At 41.7% G+C, this 17822-nt stretch overlaps 2 protein-coding genes across 2 annotated transcripts in view; one reads left to right on the top strand and one right to left on the bottom strand.

The window, feature by feature from the left end:
- The window catches only part of nt5dc1 (5'-nucleotidase domain containing 1), a gene marked incomplete at its 5' end in the record, with an annotated part of 55171 nt that extends 38043 nt beyond the window's left edge, over nt 1-17128 (bottom strand). Inside the window, 6 exons of the mRNA XM_080860438.1 lie at nt 14775-14856; nt 14988-15067; nt 15193-15302; nt 15929-16000; nt 16322-16413; nt 17036-17128. Coding sequence (XP_080716564.1) covers nt 14775-14856; nt 14988-15067; nt 15193-15302; nt 15929-16000; nt 16322-16413; nt 17036-17128 — 529 coding nt within the window. The remainder of the gene's footprint in view (nt 1-14774; nt 14857-14987; nt 15068-15192; nt 15303-15928; nt 16001-16321; nt 16414-17035) is intronic.
- On the top strand, nt 9291-13998 carry col10a1b (collagen, type X, alpha 1b; the record flags this gene model as incomplete). The annotated part of the gene is made up of 2 exons (XM_080832927.1): nt 9291-9408; nt 12131-13998. The coding sequence occupies 2 exons, from the start codon at nt 9291-9293 to the stop codon at nt 13996-13998; spliced, it is 1986 nt and encodes a 661-aa protein (XP_080689053.1).
- Nucleotides 17129-17822: the final 694 nt, after the last annotated feature.

Below are 17822 nucleotides of genomic sequence, written 5' to 3' on the forward strand. Positions count from 1 at the left end.
TCCATTCAAGGGGAGGCAGTGATTCCACCATCTTGACCCCTCTTCTGCCACATGGAATGCCTCAGAAGGTAGATAGAAATAGAAAATGAGGACGTAAACAAAGAATGCCATAATTATGTGTGGCGCTTCCACATGGGCTTTGAGGTCGGACATTTGTACACTCCTATGGTTTCTAATTGAATGGAATAAGCTAAAATCAGGAGAACGATGAACTGAAAATGCATCTTGTTGAATACAACACACATGCTGCACTTCTAAATCTGTTTTAATTGGTTCACATCAGGATTAAATCCAATCTTTGCATGGAAAACAACCCATCCAAAAACCCTCACAGCATCTTCTCAACTGTGAATACAGGAACAGAAACTGGAAGATGCACTTGAGATTGCATGGGGAGATGTGGCAGATTTGATGACAGAATTAAGATGTTTTTACCATCGCAGTAAAACGTTGAAAGCAAACACATTAAACAGATCCTAATGCAGTGTAACAGTGCCAGTGACAAACTCAATCCACCCAGTGGCAAGGCTGCTGACACGCTGTAAAGCCCTTCTTTTCATCTCCCCCCATCTGTAAAAATTACTATAAAATGAAAACATTGCAAAGAAAACGACTCTGTTACTGTTACCATCCGTGACCCTGTCAAAGTCCTGTAGATATTGTATTGCCCCTCTTGTTCTCATCTTTTAAAGTATGTATATTTGAGAAGCCAAGACAGGTTAATACTCCACAAACAGCCAGATGTCAGTTTTCTAAACTTGACGAAAGGATGTGAAAAACAACCGTTGATGTTACGATGATGTTAAACGCTAGTTCATTTACAATCTTGAACAGGACATCTCTTAAAATAACTACCAGTACATAAACACATTGAAATAGCACTCGAAAGGAAAAGCGCTTGACTCAGCAATTCCATGTGCATCTTCTACTAAAATCCTGAAATGGCAACAACCACTGACTATGAAGTCACACTGTAATTATTAAGTTGGGAGGATGGATACTTAGGATAAAAGAGCCTGTGTCTGTGGCCTGTTTCGGAGCCTGAGTAACTCCAAGATGGGTTAGACACAGCTTCCTCTGAGCAGATGGCCATTGCTTTATTTGTAGAGCGATAATTGAAGCCTTCATAATTGGGGAGTCTGTGACCCTTTTAATGTCAACACTGTGCACTTCCATAGTCCGACAGAGGACACAACTTGTCAGCCTCAAAAACCTTACAATCAAGGTCTGTGTTTGGGCTTTGCAGTCAAACTGTTATTCTTTATATGCGTTTCCTTTTGACCATCATATGTTTTGCTTTGGAGTCCAAACCCAGCACCGGTGCGTGTGGTAATGAAAGCAATCAGGGCACCACCAGAAACTGCTTCTGTTTTAGGCATGACTCATCTTATGGGAATTTGGGCTTGCAAGCAAACAAATCTAATTCAAATTCAAAGGCAAAGAGATCATATCCTTGTAGGTTAGAACAAGTGGGGCTGTTCTGTCAATTAACATCAAAGTTGAATTAACCAGTTTATTTATGACAGCAGAAAGGTTGGCCGTGAAGGAATACAACAGGCTACGTCTTGAGAATAGGGATGCGCAGAGCTATTTGCTGTATTTCAGCTCGATCAGCCATGACTGGTTACTAACCGATCAGTCTCAGTTATAGCCTATTCCGTTTTCATCGTCACAGTGGCACAGACAATGTCGTCACAACCACACACACACACACACACACACACACACACACACACACACACACACACACACACACACACACAAACACACACAGACACACAACATGCTATCTGCATGAAAGACACAAAGCTCACAATTTGTGACATCTGTAAGGCGTATAATAACAATTCAATAATGTAAACACATTAATCAGACACTTAAAACACCATCATTCTGCTGAACCTGCCCAAATTCAAGAAGGAGTAGGGTCTAACTAGCTTCCTACCTTGGAAAGAAGAGTTCATGTGACATATTAAAGCACAGTGAAATATATGACATGACATTTCAATTGTATCACTAGTGTTCATCTGTGGATTTTAGGCCCCGTCCAGTTTAAGTTTCCAGTTAGTGTTTGTGTTTATTGCTAGTTGCCAGCAAACTAGCCCATTTTTTATGTCCAGCGGTTTATCAGAGAGAGAAAGACGATACGTTTGTTTTATGTCCAGCGGTTTATCAGAGAGAGAAAGACGATACGCTTGAGAACAACCTAATTGCCTTTGACCCTGAGCATCCTTCAACAAATACATTAAAGACAATAACAAGTTAATACACTATCAAAACAAATAGTTGTGTGCCTGACTGCTCAGTGGAGGATGAAGATTTCCAACCAAACCAAGTTTATGTCGGAAAAAATATCAGAATCGGCCAAAATCAAAATCGTCAGGTCAGACGTAATCGTATCGTAATCGGCCCAGAAAATTGCAATCGGTGCATCTCTCCGTGAAAGTATGACTGTCATTCAAAGGCTGAGACGCATGTCTGCAGTTTGTCTTCTTTGTGCCAAACGTAAGATGACAGCCACCTAGTGCTGCCACACCCCATCTGAAATGTGAGACGTAGTATATGGTCCTCGTCTTACGACTGACTTTTGGCTGCTGAGGACGTGGAGAAGAATAAATAAAAGGGTTGATTCCACGCATTGTTTGCTAATTACCTACAAACACAATGGCAGCTCAAACAGCCAACAGCTCAAAGCCATAAATAATGTCCAGCGATGGCACTTGGACACAGGAGGCCTCTATTTAGGGAAACAAGGAGATCGCTACACTATCTTTAAATTTTCACAACTCTGGAGTCGCACTGTCAAAAATGAACACGTAGGCCAGAAAATCCATGTCTTCCCTCCTACACGTTCTCTCATTGTCTCTGGCTCTCCCACTCTCTTCAGTGCACACGCTCACACACACACACACACACACAGACACAGACACAGACACAGACACAGACAAACTCACTCTTCAGAAAACAGCCATACAGAAAAATCTTGCGCAAAGTCTGAAGACGTTAAATCCAAGATACTTTACAGGAAATGGCTGATTAGAGAAGTCTGAAGACTGATACTGGGATCATAAAACACTACATTTGTGAAAGGAGTATTAATTGCTGAAATGGATCCAATGTTAAAATAACCCTCACAGTGGTACAAATTAAGGATTTTTTTATTTGGTCAATTTTACACAAATGCCATGCTGAAAATGAAAGCAGTGGACACAAATCATTTGAAATTACTGAAAGAGAAAACAACCTACATTCACTTCTAACAAAAACTTTTAAACCAAAGGCAACATTGTTTACCTACATTTTAAATTAGAAAAACTAAGTTCCTGTCCGTTGCGCTACACGGTATTAAATTACACCACTTGTACACAAACTGCTTTGCAGCAAATTATATTAAATTCATACATCGCTAAAGGCCCAAATGGCTGACTGAAGGGCTCAACGACTCATAGCAAGAAGCACAAGAGGCCGTGATATGGCTCTACATCAACAGGCGTGAAAGAAGGCGATATCCAAACAACTACCCACAGGGGAAAAAAAAAGATTCTTTTAAAAATGTCACCAATGAAAACAGAAACAATCTTGACCTCTTACAAACAGCCTGACGGGAAGAAATGTTGCCACATTTCTACTGCTTTTCTGTACAGGATAGATAGAGCTCTTTTCATGCCTTTACTCTTAATGACGTGTGAATGTTCACCCGACTCCTTTGTCCACATTAATCACTTTGAGAGGGTGACAATTTGGTTTAAAAAAAGCAATCCATACAAAGAAACAACAACAATGCTAAGAAAAGCATCGCAGTAATGTCCAAGACAGTGGCTTTGGCATGCGACACCTAGCTCCCTAGTCACCACCAACCCTGACACCACCTACAAAGGCGTATACTTTGGGTCACCAAGCAGGAAAGCCCAGAACACTCTGGTCAGCCCTTAGGCTGACTGAGGACCCAGCTGTAAGTGGTGCTTCTCCAAAGCGTGCCCTCCAAAGCACAGGCAACCTCTCTGCTTGTGGGCAGAACCTCCTTCCTAAAACTCTGAACTTGGTAAGGTGCCCATTAACGAGGGAAGTGTATAAACAAGATAAATCTTCTGGCTCTGGCTGGACCCTGAAATGACTCTCAATATGAAATCTTGACACAGACAGGATGAAATAAAGCTCGAGGTCAGTCAGCCATGATCACAGATTTACTGCTGAGCATGGCCAAAATGGATACAGTTTCCCTGCTCCTATCCTTAAACATAACTATTGGGCTTATATAGCTTGATATAGAATAATGTATCAGCCTAAGGGAGAGAGGGGAAAGGGACAAATCTAACAGACTAAAATAGACTAAAACAGACTAAAATAGATAACTAACTGTGCCCTAAAGGTGCAAAACACATAAGGCAATAAAGTAAACAGAGTTTATGAAAGGCTAATGTTAATTGTTTTTAGCCCAATACAGTCTTGAGTAAACAAAGAGCAAAATGACCAAACAGATCTTCTCCAAAGAGGAACTCAAATTCTAAACTAATCTGACCGAAAGCGCAAAACAAAACTGAGCTTTGACGACTTCAAAACAATCGCCTTAAACTCTTCACTGTCTCCGTTTAAATATACTGGTATTTATAGGTTCTAGTAAAGCAAATTTGGGTGCAGTTCTGGCTCTTCACTACCAGTTTGGTACGCCTTATGATGGTTAAACTTCCAGTGGTGATTTCCAGACGTTTGTCTTCGGTTGCCTGTAATTGAACCTTAACTCATCCCGGTGGGTCACCGTCAATCCTTCCATTCATAAACTGAAAGTGCCTCTTAGTGGCCCATTTAGTTTATTAAAAACATTGAATCTGTATCCCATTCAACTTCCACACAGAAAAAAATAAACTATGTATAGATGCAATCTTTGTGGCTAAATCCGTCACCTCAACCTTCAATTAGGTTTTTCTCCCCTACAAGTTGTGCCACATCATGTGACCGGGAGCTTTGGTGAAAAAGTCTAAACCAAGATAGGGCACAGCCTTTGACGTATCCGAACACAAATTAAAATATTACTTGCATTTAGTACCGCAACATCAAATGTGTTTCCTGTTTGCCGAGTGGATGCATGTACGGCCCCGGCAAACAGATCACAACAAAAAAGTAAATGCTCAATGCCAGAAAAACTAAACATATCTAAGTACCGCAATATGCAACAGGCAAACCGACACACAGGTGACATGTCCCTGGTTGGTGAAATGATTCATCTGTGTGTTTGTTTGTGCTGATTCCCGACTGACAGACCTGCAGACTGATTCGTCATTTCCTGTTTGTTAGATGGATCAGGAGGAGCCTCCTGGGCCTGATCACTCCCCTCCTCAGCCCGCCCCGAAACGCCCCTGCAGACCGGCTCCAGAGCAACGCCAGCATCGCCCACGCCGCCCTGCTCCCCATCCTGGGCCCTTAACACAGTCATCATCCCCTCGACGACTTCTCCCGCTGGATGTGACGACCACCACTCTGGTCATCGGCAGCTCCATGGTCCGAGATGTCCACACCCCCCCTTCAACAAGCGGCCCCTGCAAGGTCCACTGCCTCCCCGGAGCCAGGCGTGTTCCAATCGCTGATGGAAGTGGAACTATCGCTCCCCACCCCCACCACTCTGCACGTAGTCTCTCTACCTGGTCTACCTAGAGAAACCCTCGGCCAACCGCACCCACCGCCACTGCATTGCCGTACACCTACTCTACCCAATAGCCTATGCTAGCATTTATATACAATATACATTATTGCCTCCACCGAAATGTTTCTCTGTCCCTACATCCCTTACCCCTGTAACAGTAACCCTATTGGCACAGTAATCTGGTCTTGTCTGTATCATGTATTCACCACCAGATGTATGTATACATATGTCCAGTGACCAAATGCTGGCTGTGTATTGCCCCTGTTGCTTCCTTTCCCCTTCTGCCACACAACCCTTCCCCTTCCCCCCTTCCCCCCGTCCCACCTTCCTGTCTCCACCCGGCCGACCTCAAGCAGATATGTGCCGTGGTTCTGCTTAAGGTTTCTTCCTGCCTAACAGGGAGTTTTTCCTTGCCCCTGTTGCCGTTGTGCATGCACCAAGGGTGTTCAGGCTCTGGGCTCTGTTAAGCGCCGAGAGGCAATTGTATTGTTATGGCGCTATACAAATAAAATTGAATTGAATTGAATTAAACACGTCTGAAGGGTGCTCTGGCACCCTCTGATTATGACCAGGTTCTGCATTACAACACTTCCATGGAGCACAGAGGCACATATTACTGTATTACTGAGACTGCATTAGTGAAGCAGAAGTAATGAGAGTCTGGAACATCTATCAAGTACTGTGTCATGTCACTACCAAGCCCAGTCTACAGTACAGTATATGAAAGAGGCCCCGCTTGTTTTAACCACTAATCTACTACACTTTTCTCCAGAGCTGACTAACAAAGATACCATAGGCTACCATAGGAACACAACACAGTCAAGTATATTAATATAATTGCTTGTATAAATGACATATGGGGTGAGAAAGACAGTTTACCAAACAAGTTCACCTAATGTTCAAAATATATCTAGAGTAACTGAAAAAGTTGACATAAAAATAAAATTTCTTTCTATTTCCTGAATTCAAAGCAAACACAACTCCAAATACACACATTACAAGAGACAATTAAATTGCAGAAATGGCTCATAAAAATAGTTTGCAACAACTGCAACAACTGCAAAGACAGTTACCAAAAACCTCATCTCAAACTAAATAAATCAACAACCAATCTAAAATCATAAGCATGAAAATACTGATGGTATCTATAAAAAGACGGCCTGCTGACCAGAACAGTTATGTTTTATTAAGCTTGCGTCAGGTGTTTAACATGTGGTCCCTGCATGTTATGAACAATGAATGCACCAAGCTCTTGATTTGCTCTACACAACTAAGGGGCAGATATGAGAAAATCATGAGACATCCTAAATCAAACTCAAATCCACAGAATCTCTCAAGCACTTGGGACGCAGCGCCAGGCACACTCACAAACAGAAAGGAAGCTTATTTTTAGATGGGAGTGCATTTGCTGTGACAGGATGCAAATCCAGCGGAATCAGTAAACAAGTTGCCACCATGTGGTCACATACGCTGCAAGCGAGAATATCTATAAGATGCATTGATTGGCGTCTACAATGCTGTTAAGTGTCTGCTTCAGGCCATGTAACTCTGTCATTTGGCTTTAAAGGAGTTCCCTCAGGATGGCCGTGGTTCTCTTGGCTTTTGGCTATAAAGCTGAGAGGTTTTCAAATAATATGTTCAGGATACCGATTAAGGCTCACCGGAACCATAGCAACACATGCCAAATCACTAATGCTGCAAAATCAAAAAGCACAGTTGGAGACAGAAATTGTTCCTCTTCTTCTGATTGGCTGAAAAGGAACAGAAAGAGTAAATAGCACTCGTCTGAAATATAAATTATTTCACAACACAAAATAATCAAGCCTAACAAAATTGATGATCCATGTGTCAAATGTAATATATGAAGAGGTGACTTGATGTCTGCAATCCACTCAGGAGTAGCAATACTCAGTACACCTCAGCCTTTGGAAGGGACATGATAAGAGCAAAACGATACATCCCTTCCCTGTAGAAATATCAAAGTAGTAGGATTAACATCAGAGAAACCACAAACGTATTTCTGGCAACCAGTCTGTAACTACTACTCATAAAACCCTCAAACACCCGCAGATACCAAACACCAAAACAAATAAATCCGACAAGCAGTGGACAAGGTTAATGGAGCAAAATTGTTGGTTTGCTATTTTAGAGAGCATTACATCCTCATATTATACTCTTATAATATATCTGGGCGTTTACATAAGTATGTCAGCTCAACGATGGCATTACATTATTTACTAGCAGTATAGCAAAGGCAAACACAGAAGAGGACCCATTTGATTCAGGTGGCTTTGGATAATAACTAGAGGCTCACTGATCCCACCTACTGAAAGTGTTCTGGCACTAAGTACTGGTTTTAAGATGCTGAAAATAACTTACAGTAAGACCACAATAGCAACCGTGGAAACTGGTTCCCACGAGAATAAAAAAAAGACCTCCACTCTTCCCCCTGCTGTTCTTTTTGCAGTACTGCACATAAATAGTCTCACCATCATACTTGACTTAAATAACAACTTTAATACAAGAGTTTATAACATAGGGAGTTTTGTACATACCATAATATCTTCCAGATACAATTAATAAAAAATATTGAAAATGTTGATATAAAAGTTTGCAAGCTTCTAAATGGTTGAAGTGAAACATCTAGATATTTGGCAAATGTGTGTCTTCACATGGACTACAAACCTCCAAAAACTTTTTGTGTAATAAAACAGAATTCTAAATAAGTTACATTTCTAGAAACTTATTTCAAACACATTTCACACGTATATTTCGGCAATTGTCCTCTGCTGACGCATGCTCTTGCCTTGGATAATAACTACTAACAACTGAACTTTTACTTTTTCCAAAGAAAGTCTCAAACCATTGAAAACGACCATTTTGCAGCATTATTCAGATTAAGTTCACTTTCCTTCTCTCTCGGGTTTTTGCCCCTTGGACTCCCTTTATTCATTATCATAACAGCAGGCAAACCATCCTCAATGTAGCATGGCTCCACGAGGGACAACATACCCCTCATTACAGCTGACATCACAGGAGGGCGGTGCCTCGGTACTAGGTAGATGCTGGGTGATGCTGAAGGCCGATTCCATATAAATACCCGCCTAACTTCACTCCAAAACAGTAGCAGCAGCTCCACAGACAGACTGTGAACACCTGAGGATTTATTGTGCAGCCCGGGACAGCAGCATCCCGAGTCTTACCCCTCCGCTTTTTGGAGCCCAAACCTTCTGGTAGGTGTCACTTTTTCTATGATGTTTCTATCTGTTTGTGACCTTAGCCATGAGAACCTATATGCCAGTTTGTGCTGGGAAGAGTCTCTGTGCTGGTTGAGTGTGTCTGGCCTTCAAACAGATCAGTTCTGTCCATCAAGTCTGTAAAAGCATGCATACTTGGGTTCATTAGTGGAAGTGCTGGAAGCGTTACTATGTTGGCTGATTGTCACACGGAGTAAGATGTTATCCTGTGTCTGTTCCTATGCTTTGTGATGTGTTTTCATCAGTGCAGGAGACTGCTGACTAAACTGAGAAAATCAAGTCTTTCTAGACTGAAAAATCTAACTCCGCTCACAATCCCAATCATGCCGTTGCACTACGAGATGTTCACCAGTCTGAACTGGCTGTATTCTATCTTACAGGTTTAGCTTCAGAAGATGGACCTCCGACTGATATGCGTTCTACTTCTGGCGGTAGCCTGGGCCGAGGCCACACCAGAAAGATACCACTACCAAGTGAAGAAGCACCACCCTGCACCTCAAGTCAAGACCCACAGTACGTCTGCATGCTTTACTATTCAAATGGATTGGACTGCGCTCTTTCTTATTTCAGTGGAGACAATAAGTCATTCTAGAATGTTTTTATTTTTACTTTACTTCTTCAAAGCCAAAAAGGCAGAAGAGTGTGGGAGTGTGCAATGTCAGGTACAGTTGATATTTAGATCAAATATATAGTTGACATTAGACTACCTGACATTTTGTCTGTGCTATTTGATAGATCATCATTTAAGTAAATAAAAACAAATAAAATTATTGTTTAAAATGAAGTTCAAATTAAATTCAGTTGTGACAGAAGAAGCAGAAAAAGAACGTTGGCAAAAGAGATCATTTCATGGTTTCAACTCGGATGAGGTTTACTAAGAACGCAACACTGGATAAGTTGACTGAGCAATGTTGCACTTAGCATATCATCTCCTTTCTTACGAATGTGAACTTGCTTATGGCCTTACATTAACCAGCAAGATTTCAATAGTTCACAAAGAGATTCATAGAAATAACTTGTAAGATGAATACTTCAGGTGGAAATGACCATTCTGAAATCCCTAACATTAAGTGTTTAAAACCCATACATGAAACTGGTCATTGCTCTGGACATTATTTGAAAGGGAACAAGCACATTTCCACAGGTGAAATAAAACAGGTTCAACCAACCCAACCAAAAGTCTAACCATGTCACTATCATACCACCAGCCACAATTTGATACAATACATTTGAACTTCAATCTATACATATTTAAACAAGTATACATTATGTTTTTAACATCGTAATCTACTCTAAAGAGTCATGCCGATTTTTCTGACGATTCTGAGACAACAATTTGACTATTTAATGCTGGACTCACTGAGTTCACGATGGCCTGTGAGTACACTTTTCTGCTCTGGTCCTTTCCCACAGCCTCTCAGCTATGGGTCAGAGAGAGTACAGGAAAGAAACTTATAACACTTCCATAACCCTTCACAGATTCTCTGTCTGTATGCTGCACACACTGTAATCAATGGACATTTTGTCTCTGTTTAACAGCTGTGGCTCCGAAAACAGCATGAAACTAAACATTTAGTCAACTAAGGTGCAATTAATGTAAAAAAAGGCTGGAAGTTAACTTTATTCTCCATGAAAGTCCTCTCATGTGGTTTTCACGGGTGACATATGCCAACACATAAACAGGTCTTTGCCAGGGTCAGCTAAGGCTCTGTCTTGAAAATTCTCCAAACCAGATGTTCCCACGTCATGCTGGGCACACCCAAAACAAAACACTTTTGTGGTGTTAAATTATGCCACAACAGTTAAGACAAAATCTTAAAGTAAATTACAAAAAAACCTAAGGCCAAGACTTGCTCAGGCAAACATTTTCAGGATGACTTTCAATATATTTTACAGGAAGTATAGTAAATTACTTTATTACTTAATAACTTAAACTTTATTAATTATTATATTCAAATTGTTAATATTGTTTTGATCATTGTAATCATTGTTGTTACGTCTTTAAAAATAAACAAGGATAGCACAATGTCAAAATACAAAAAAATTGAAACATTGCCAATGTCATTGCTGGTCAGTTCCATGAGCTACAGTTGGGGAAGCACCGCTGGCAACCAACTCTGCTATGGTGGGTTTTAGCAACCTGCTGATTTAAGCTCTCAAATAGTAGGCCAGGTTGTGCAATTGCTATTCTAAAACAAAAGGGACATAGCTGGGTGTACCAAACTCCACAATTGCTACACATTATTCCAAACTGTTGAGTGCTTTTATGGTAGAATGCAGAAAACAAACATAATATATGTTGCATCAATTTGCATTGATATATGAGGGGAAAACAAGGGAACAATTCACAAATTTGATTAACTGCTAACATAATTAAAAGTGAACAATTCCATTCTGGTATCATTTTAACAATGCATATTGGGGAAGTAGCTCTGTTTTACATTTGAGTAGCAAGCTGATGTGCCATATGTCATACTTGGCCTTCACATGCTCCAAAACACAGTTGAGGTCACACAAGGTTACGTAATGACCTTAACCCAGGAATGGAAATGAGCAGAGACAGTGCCATAGAGGAGAAGGACAACTAGACTTCATGCCACAGGAAATCTTAAGTCAGTGATCCTGATTTATCCTTTGACTTTCCCACAATATTCTTTTGCAATCCGCTTGGGCATCTGTTGTTGCAACTTACATTTGCATGGATTCGGGTTTTCAAAAAAGTCTGCCCTGGGCTAGTTATGTAATGTGCTCGGACAAGTAAATGTAAATTATATACAGGTAATCAATGCAACCCTGATTTACACACTTATCAAAATTAGCAAAGTATTCAACAAAGGTACCATTACTTACTATGGTCATAGTTCAGAGATGACTGGTAACTAGCAGAGCAGACAATGGAATGATCAATTTATCCAACCAACTGATGCATGAAAGTCATGGACATCAATACCAGTACACAAAAATAGAAGACTCTTCCATCTAACCTCAAAGGGAATTTCCACTATAACTGATGAAAAAAAAGGTTAAGTCAGTTCAAACATATATTTTATGCATAGAGAGCAGCAGATCATTGCTCGTACTTAACACAAATGTCATAACAAATGGTTTGCGAAATCACATAAAAAGTAGGTCATAAGTAATTTGGCTCATTTTTCAAAGCTCAATAAAACTGTCAAATTTGTATCCATACTGCCAGCACTACTTCACATTCTAATCTTTACCTTTATTTTTTCAGCTATTCCAGGTGAGCCAGGAATTCCAGGTAGCCCTGGAGAACCTGGACCACAAGGTGAACCTGGACCCTCTGGACCACCTGGAAAAAGCGGTGTTGGACATCCTGGACCAAAGGGTCAACCTGGACAACCTGGAGCTCCCGGCTACTCTGCAGCTGGCAAGCCTGGTACCCCAGGCTCCCCTGGGAAACCTGGTGCCAATGGTATTCCCGGGGCAAAGGGACATACTGGTCCTGTAGGTCCTATGGGCCCAAGAGGGGCACCAGGTAGCAACGGATCCCCTGGACCCTCTGGACTCTCTGCTGTTGGAAAACCAGGACCTGTAGGACATACAGGGCCAGTGGGACCAAAGGGACATACAGGGCCTGGTGGTGCACCTGGTATTCCAGGAATGCCAGGTCCAAAGGGCGAGAAAGGCGTGGGCATTCCAGGTTTTCCAGGTGCCCAAGGTCCAAAGGGACACATGGGTCCTGTCGGTCCACCTGGAAAATCTGGAGTGGGGGCACCCGGTTTAACTGGATTTCCTGGCGAACCTGGAAAGTCAGGTGGTCCAGGTAGAGATGGTATTCCAGGAACACCTGGTCTACCAGGTCTAAAAGGCCACACTGGCGCTCCTGGGATTGGTGCTCCAGGTAAATCTGGAGCTAATGGTAACCCAGGTATGCATGGCCCTACCGGTGGACCAGGTCCACAGGGACCTGCCGGACAGCCCGGACAGCCAGGTATGCCAGGTGTTGGCAAGCCAGGAGCATCAGGAATTCCAGGAGCAAGAGGTGGACCAGGTTCCCCAGGTACTACAGGACAGAAAGGTGAGCCAGGCCCAACAGGATTCACAGGTGCCCCAGGAGCTATTGGTCCTATGGGTCAAGCTGGTCCTCAGGGTGCTAGGGGATTTCAGGGAGAGGCAGGTGCTCAGGGTCTTAAAGGTGATTTTGGAGGCTTGGGACCTCAAGGGCCAAAGGGCCATAAGGGTGATCAGGGACATCAAGGTTTAACAGGAAAGCCAGGTATTCCAGGTAATGCTGGACCACAAGGCCCAACAGGTCATATGGGACATATGGGCCAAAAGGGTGAGCAAGGTTATACTGGTGCACCCGGTATCGGAGGTATTAAGGGGCCAGCAGGAGTGAAGGGGCATCCAGGGCTTCCTGGAGCTAGAGGAGAGAGGGGAGAAGGGGGTTTCCCAGGGGTAAAAGGAGCAGTCGGGCCACAAGGCCCATCCGGTATTCCAGGCCTTAAAGGACATCCAGGTCCCCCAGGCGCTCCTGGCCCTGCAGGTGTTGTGGCTAAAGGAATGTCTGGCCCTCAAGGGCCACCCGGCCAACCTGGTTCCAGAGGTCATGATGGTCTCCCAGGTCCAGCTGGGCCCCCAGGAGCCCCTGGTAAACCAGGTGAGCTCGTTTACCATCATGAGAAGAGCATGCCAATCAAATCCCATGAGATGATTCCTCATGCTCATGAGTTGGTGAAGGCTCCCATGTCTGCCTTTTCGGCTGTTCTGACAAGGGCTTATCCACAAGCAGGTGCCCCCATTCCCTTTGAGACCGTTTTGTACAATGGTGAGCAACATTATGATCCTGGCTCTGGAATCTTTACTTGCCAAGTCCCTGGACTCTATTACTTTGCTTACCACATGCATGTCAATGGGGCAAATCTCTTGGTTGCACTTTACAAAAATGGTCAGCCAGTGGTTTTCACTTATGATGAGTATAATAAGGGTTTCCTGGATCAAATGTCTGGAAGTGCTGTCCTTGAGTTGCACCCTCACGACACGGTCTACATGCAGGTTCCTGATGAGGAATCCAATGGCGTCTTTGCTGCCGACAATGTTCACTGCTCATTCTCTGGTTTCTTGGTTGCCGCAACGTGATACAGACACTGAACAAAACCTCAAACTTTAACATCAAAGAGCAGTTTCTCAAAAAAAAAATTGCATTCACCATCACTAAGTGCAGGTTATTTTGCATAATAATGAGTACTTTTGAAGGGTGTACTGTTTTACCCATTGAAACCCCTTACATCATATTATATGGTTTGCTGAAGAAACTAAGAAACATAAAATTCCATAAGACCCTTTCGAAAAAAGTAGCTATGTTAAGTACGCTTTTAAGATAATGCAAAGATTTTCCATCTATATATATTGTTTAAAATGTGTTTAAATCCTGTTCATTGCAGTTTTCTGGCTTTAGTGTGAGACACACCAATCTTGACATGTACAATAGAAAAGATCACTTCTAAATGGCAGAAATTTTGTAAACTTGTAACTAGACATGTAACATGACAAAATGAAGAAATAAGTCAAAACCAAGCACAGGTCTGTTAATGCAACATTTGTTTTGTATCTCAAAGATCACATTATGTACATCATACTGACCGAAATAAAAAAGTGTTTTAGTTCCCAAACTGATCACTGTCTCCTTCTTCTCACCATAAATCATCACATGACTTCATAGACACTTCTAATGTCCATCACCTAGACAACCCTGATCCACTCACCAACCTATTGATACCATAGTTACCGTGGCTAAGCATGGTCCTTTCATGTCCCCTCAGGCATCTGTATGCACCATGTTCTGATGCTCTCCCTCACAGAACCGGGCACCCAAAATCAACTTTTCACTGGAAATATAAAACGTGCTAACTCACCTCTAAATGCTGATGTGTTGTAGTTGTGATCAATAGAGGCGATCATGTCTTTCCAAAAGTCAGAGGTCACCTCATTACCACGCTGCAAACGATGAGAAGTTTCCATAATTCATTGAATGCCAATAAATAATACAAAATCTGACAAATTGTATTAAAAAATTGCCTTTTTAAAGAGTAAATATGTGTTGGTATGGTTACATTCTTGAATTTTACCTTGTGCAACATATCCACAACTCTTGCACAGAGAAGTGCTCCAGGGAGGTCGAAGTAGTTGTCATAGAAATAGTATTTTGCTGGAGAAAGAGGGGAAAGTACTTTTTTTTAAACTATTTTAACCCTAAAAAAAACATATTTTGTCAGCCTCTTCTAAATGGTCCATAACTGTATCAAGCACACTACAAAAACGAGTATACTGTACCAGATCGTGTGTACGAGGTATTAAGGCTATTAAAATGCTTCCATTCCCTCTTTGGACCATAGTGCTTCAGTAGCTCTTCGGCACTAAGGTCATGTGACCCATGGGTTGCCCTTCATTGTAAAAAAAAAGAAAGAAAAGAGAATCAAATAAAGGAACCACATTCCATCTCTAATGCAAAGAAAACATATCTGTCTCTCATATTTTGCATATAATATCAACTACAGCTGTATATTTCTAAATATCACCTATTCAAGTGTTATTCTCCCACATTCTAAGCATTCCTTTTAACAACACTCGTGAAAGTGGTGAACATTTTGAAAACTTGGAGAAAAAAAACATTGAAAAAGTCAAAGGTCCTCTCATCAAATGAATACTGAACACTAATTCAAAAACAAGCTGCCATGCTGGATTAGCTCAGCCTCACTGACCTGTCTGATGTCAGGTTATCTCTGTCTAATCAGAGAAATGTATTCAAATACATCTCATTGGCCATTGGTACTCAACTGGGGATGTTTTAATTATTTTTGACAAAATACAACATCTCTGTTTTTTTTTTTATGGTGTTATGTAAGTAGTGTTTTCTCAGAAGTGACCTGAGAAGTAAAGTACCAAATAACAGTGCCAAATGTCAACAATGATGACAGCAAAACAATTACAAACTGACAGAAAAGTAATCAGTCCGCATCTCCCAAACAATCACAGGTAAGTATGTTCAGCCTCATTAGAACAAACATACCTTAAAACAGTTCCATCATCAGCCAATTTGACAAGGTTTCCATCTTCGAGGTCCAACACTAAACCCTTGAAACTGTGAAAATAATCATCACAAAATGAACTGGTTTGGGAAAGAAATAACTGTCTAAAAGGGGGTGGGCATCTTTAGGGGATATAAACTGATTGGGTAATGATGGGTAATTATTTCAAGATGATGCCAAAGACATTTTCTGATCCACCTGATCTTAACCACGACTTCAGGTTCTGCGAAGTCACGACAGACTCATTTTAAATTCCTGACTGGTGACGCTGTCTCTGTGCATCGTCGTCTTAGTCAATACATGTTTAGCATTACCCATGCTCTCATATAGGCTATTCGGTATTTGAGATCATATGGGGGTCAAAGCCTACTCACCAAAAATCCCAGGTTGCAGGACTGAGGGTCAAAAGATCTTTGTCATATCCTTTATGCTCCACCAAATACCTGGCAAAGCTTTCATAGATCAGCTGCAACAGGATAAAAATATGTAGGTTGACAGATAATAACCGATCAGTATGCTTAATGAAACGTTCACGTAGCCTATGGCATGGGCTACGTTCAACGCCATCAAGGATAAACGGTCATTGAGCGTCATTCAGTTACATAAAGCATCATGCTGTGTCAAGTCATACAATCAATGCTATGTATCTATCGGGTTTACAATGTAGCGCAATACATCTGATTCATATTGCGGCAAAATGAGGTGAGGATACTATGAAAGTCATGCAGTCATATAACAAAATAAACTAAGCTGCTGCGCGTCTGAACCATGTCACATAGCATCACCTAAGAAAGTATCCGAAAACCTAAGCTACGGCAACCTTTGCTATTGCAGCGACCAGTGACCCAATAGGCTATGTATGCAGGTAGCTGAATCTGTAATGCCTATGCAAATGCTTATTTGACAAAATAAGGATGTACACAGAATGCTTGCACTGAACTAATTTGGCCGCGCACGTCTCTACGAATAAAGCTAAAATATGGAGTTATTCTAACTGCACGTTAAATAGGGAGTAACTCGTTCCCGTTCAAATAGAGAATCATGCGTCTCCCAGAAGAGTATCCTTTGCTATTCATGTTTAAACTCACCCTGGAGGTCTCCTTCAAATGGTACCGACATAGAGTATGGTCCAAATCGAAACCAATCACATCACAGTCTGAAAGAGAGAAATATTCGCTCATAATGACGGGAGACGGGAAGCTAAGACTAGCCTACCCCGAAGTTGTGCGCTTTGTGCGCTTTTGTGTGGCGACTAGTGTCACTGATGACCAAAAACTGCACCGCTAGTTATGGTAGCTAACGTTAGCTGATGGACGGGGAAGCCTCCACTGCATGTGTCACTTAGGCAACACGTGGGGCAGCCTTATGTTACAAAACACTGGGTGTTGGTAGGGAACAACAAAATACCAAAAAAAACGTATTTATTGTCTACAAGGTGACTCAAACCAATTCTAACAATGAAATCAGACAAACGTGAATAGCAAAATACTCATCAATGACAATCATTAAGCTACTTTTTGTCCCAAACTTCCGGGTAATAATACCGTAAGAAATGGTATAGAGGTGATGTTGAGATTTGATTTCTGATTTTGCGAGGCGGAAGGATAGACTTAAAAACAATGCAATTGTACGAAAGGTTGTTGCTATTTGAGCTCAACAGCCAATCAAATGAGAGCCCGCCTTTCCACGTTGAATAGATGGGGTTGTTTATAGCTATAGGTCCGACCCACTCTGTTTGTTTACCAGTCAGGAATGTACAAACACCGGAGTTTTTTTTACCTCCAAACATTGAATGGACTGTTAGAGGACCGTGACAATTTGCTAAGATTGACAAGAAAATATGGTTATGGTATTTAGATTAAACAGTTAAAAGTT

The sequence above is a fragment of the Sprattus sprattus genome (genome assembly GCF_963457725.1).
Source record: "Sprattus sprattus genome assembly, chromosome: 2".
Taxonomy (NCBI): domain Eukaryota; kingdom Metazoa; phylum Chordata; class Actinopteri; order Clupeiformes; family Clupeidae; genus Sprattus; species Sprattus sprattus.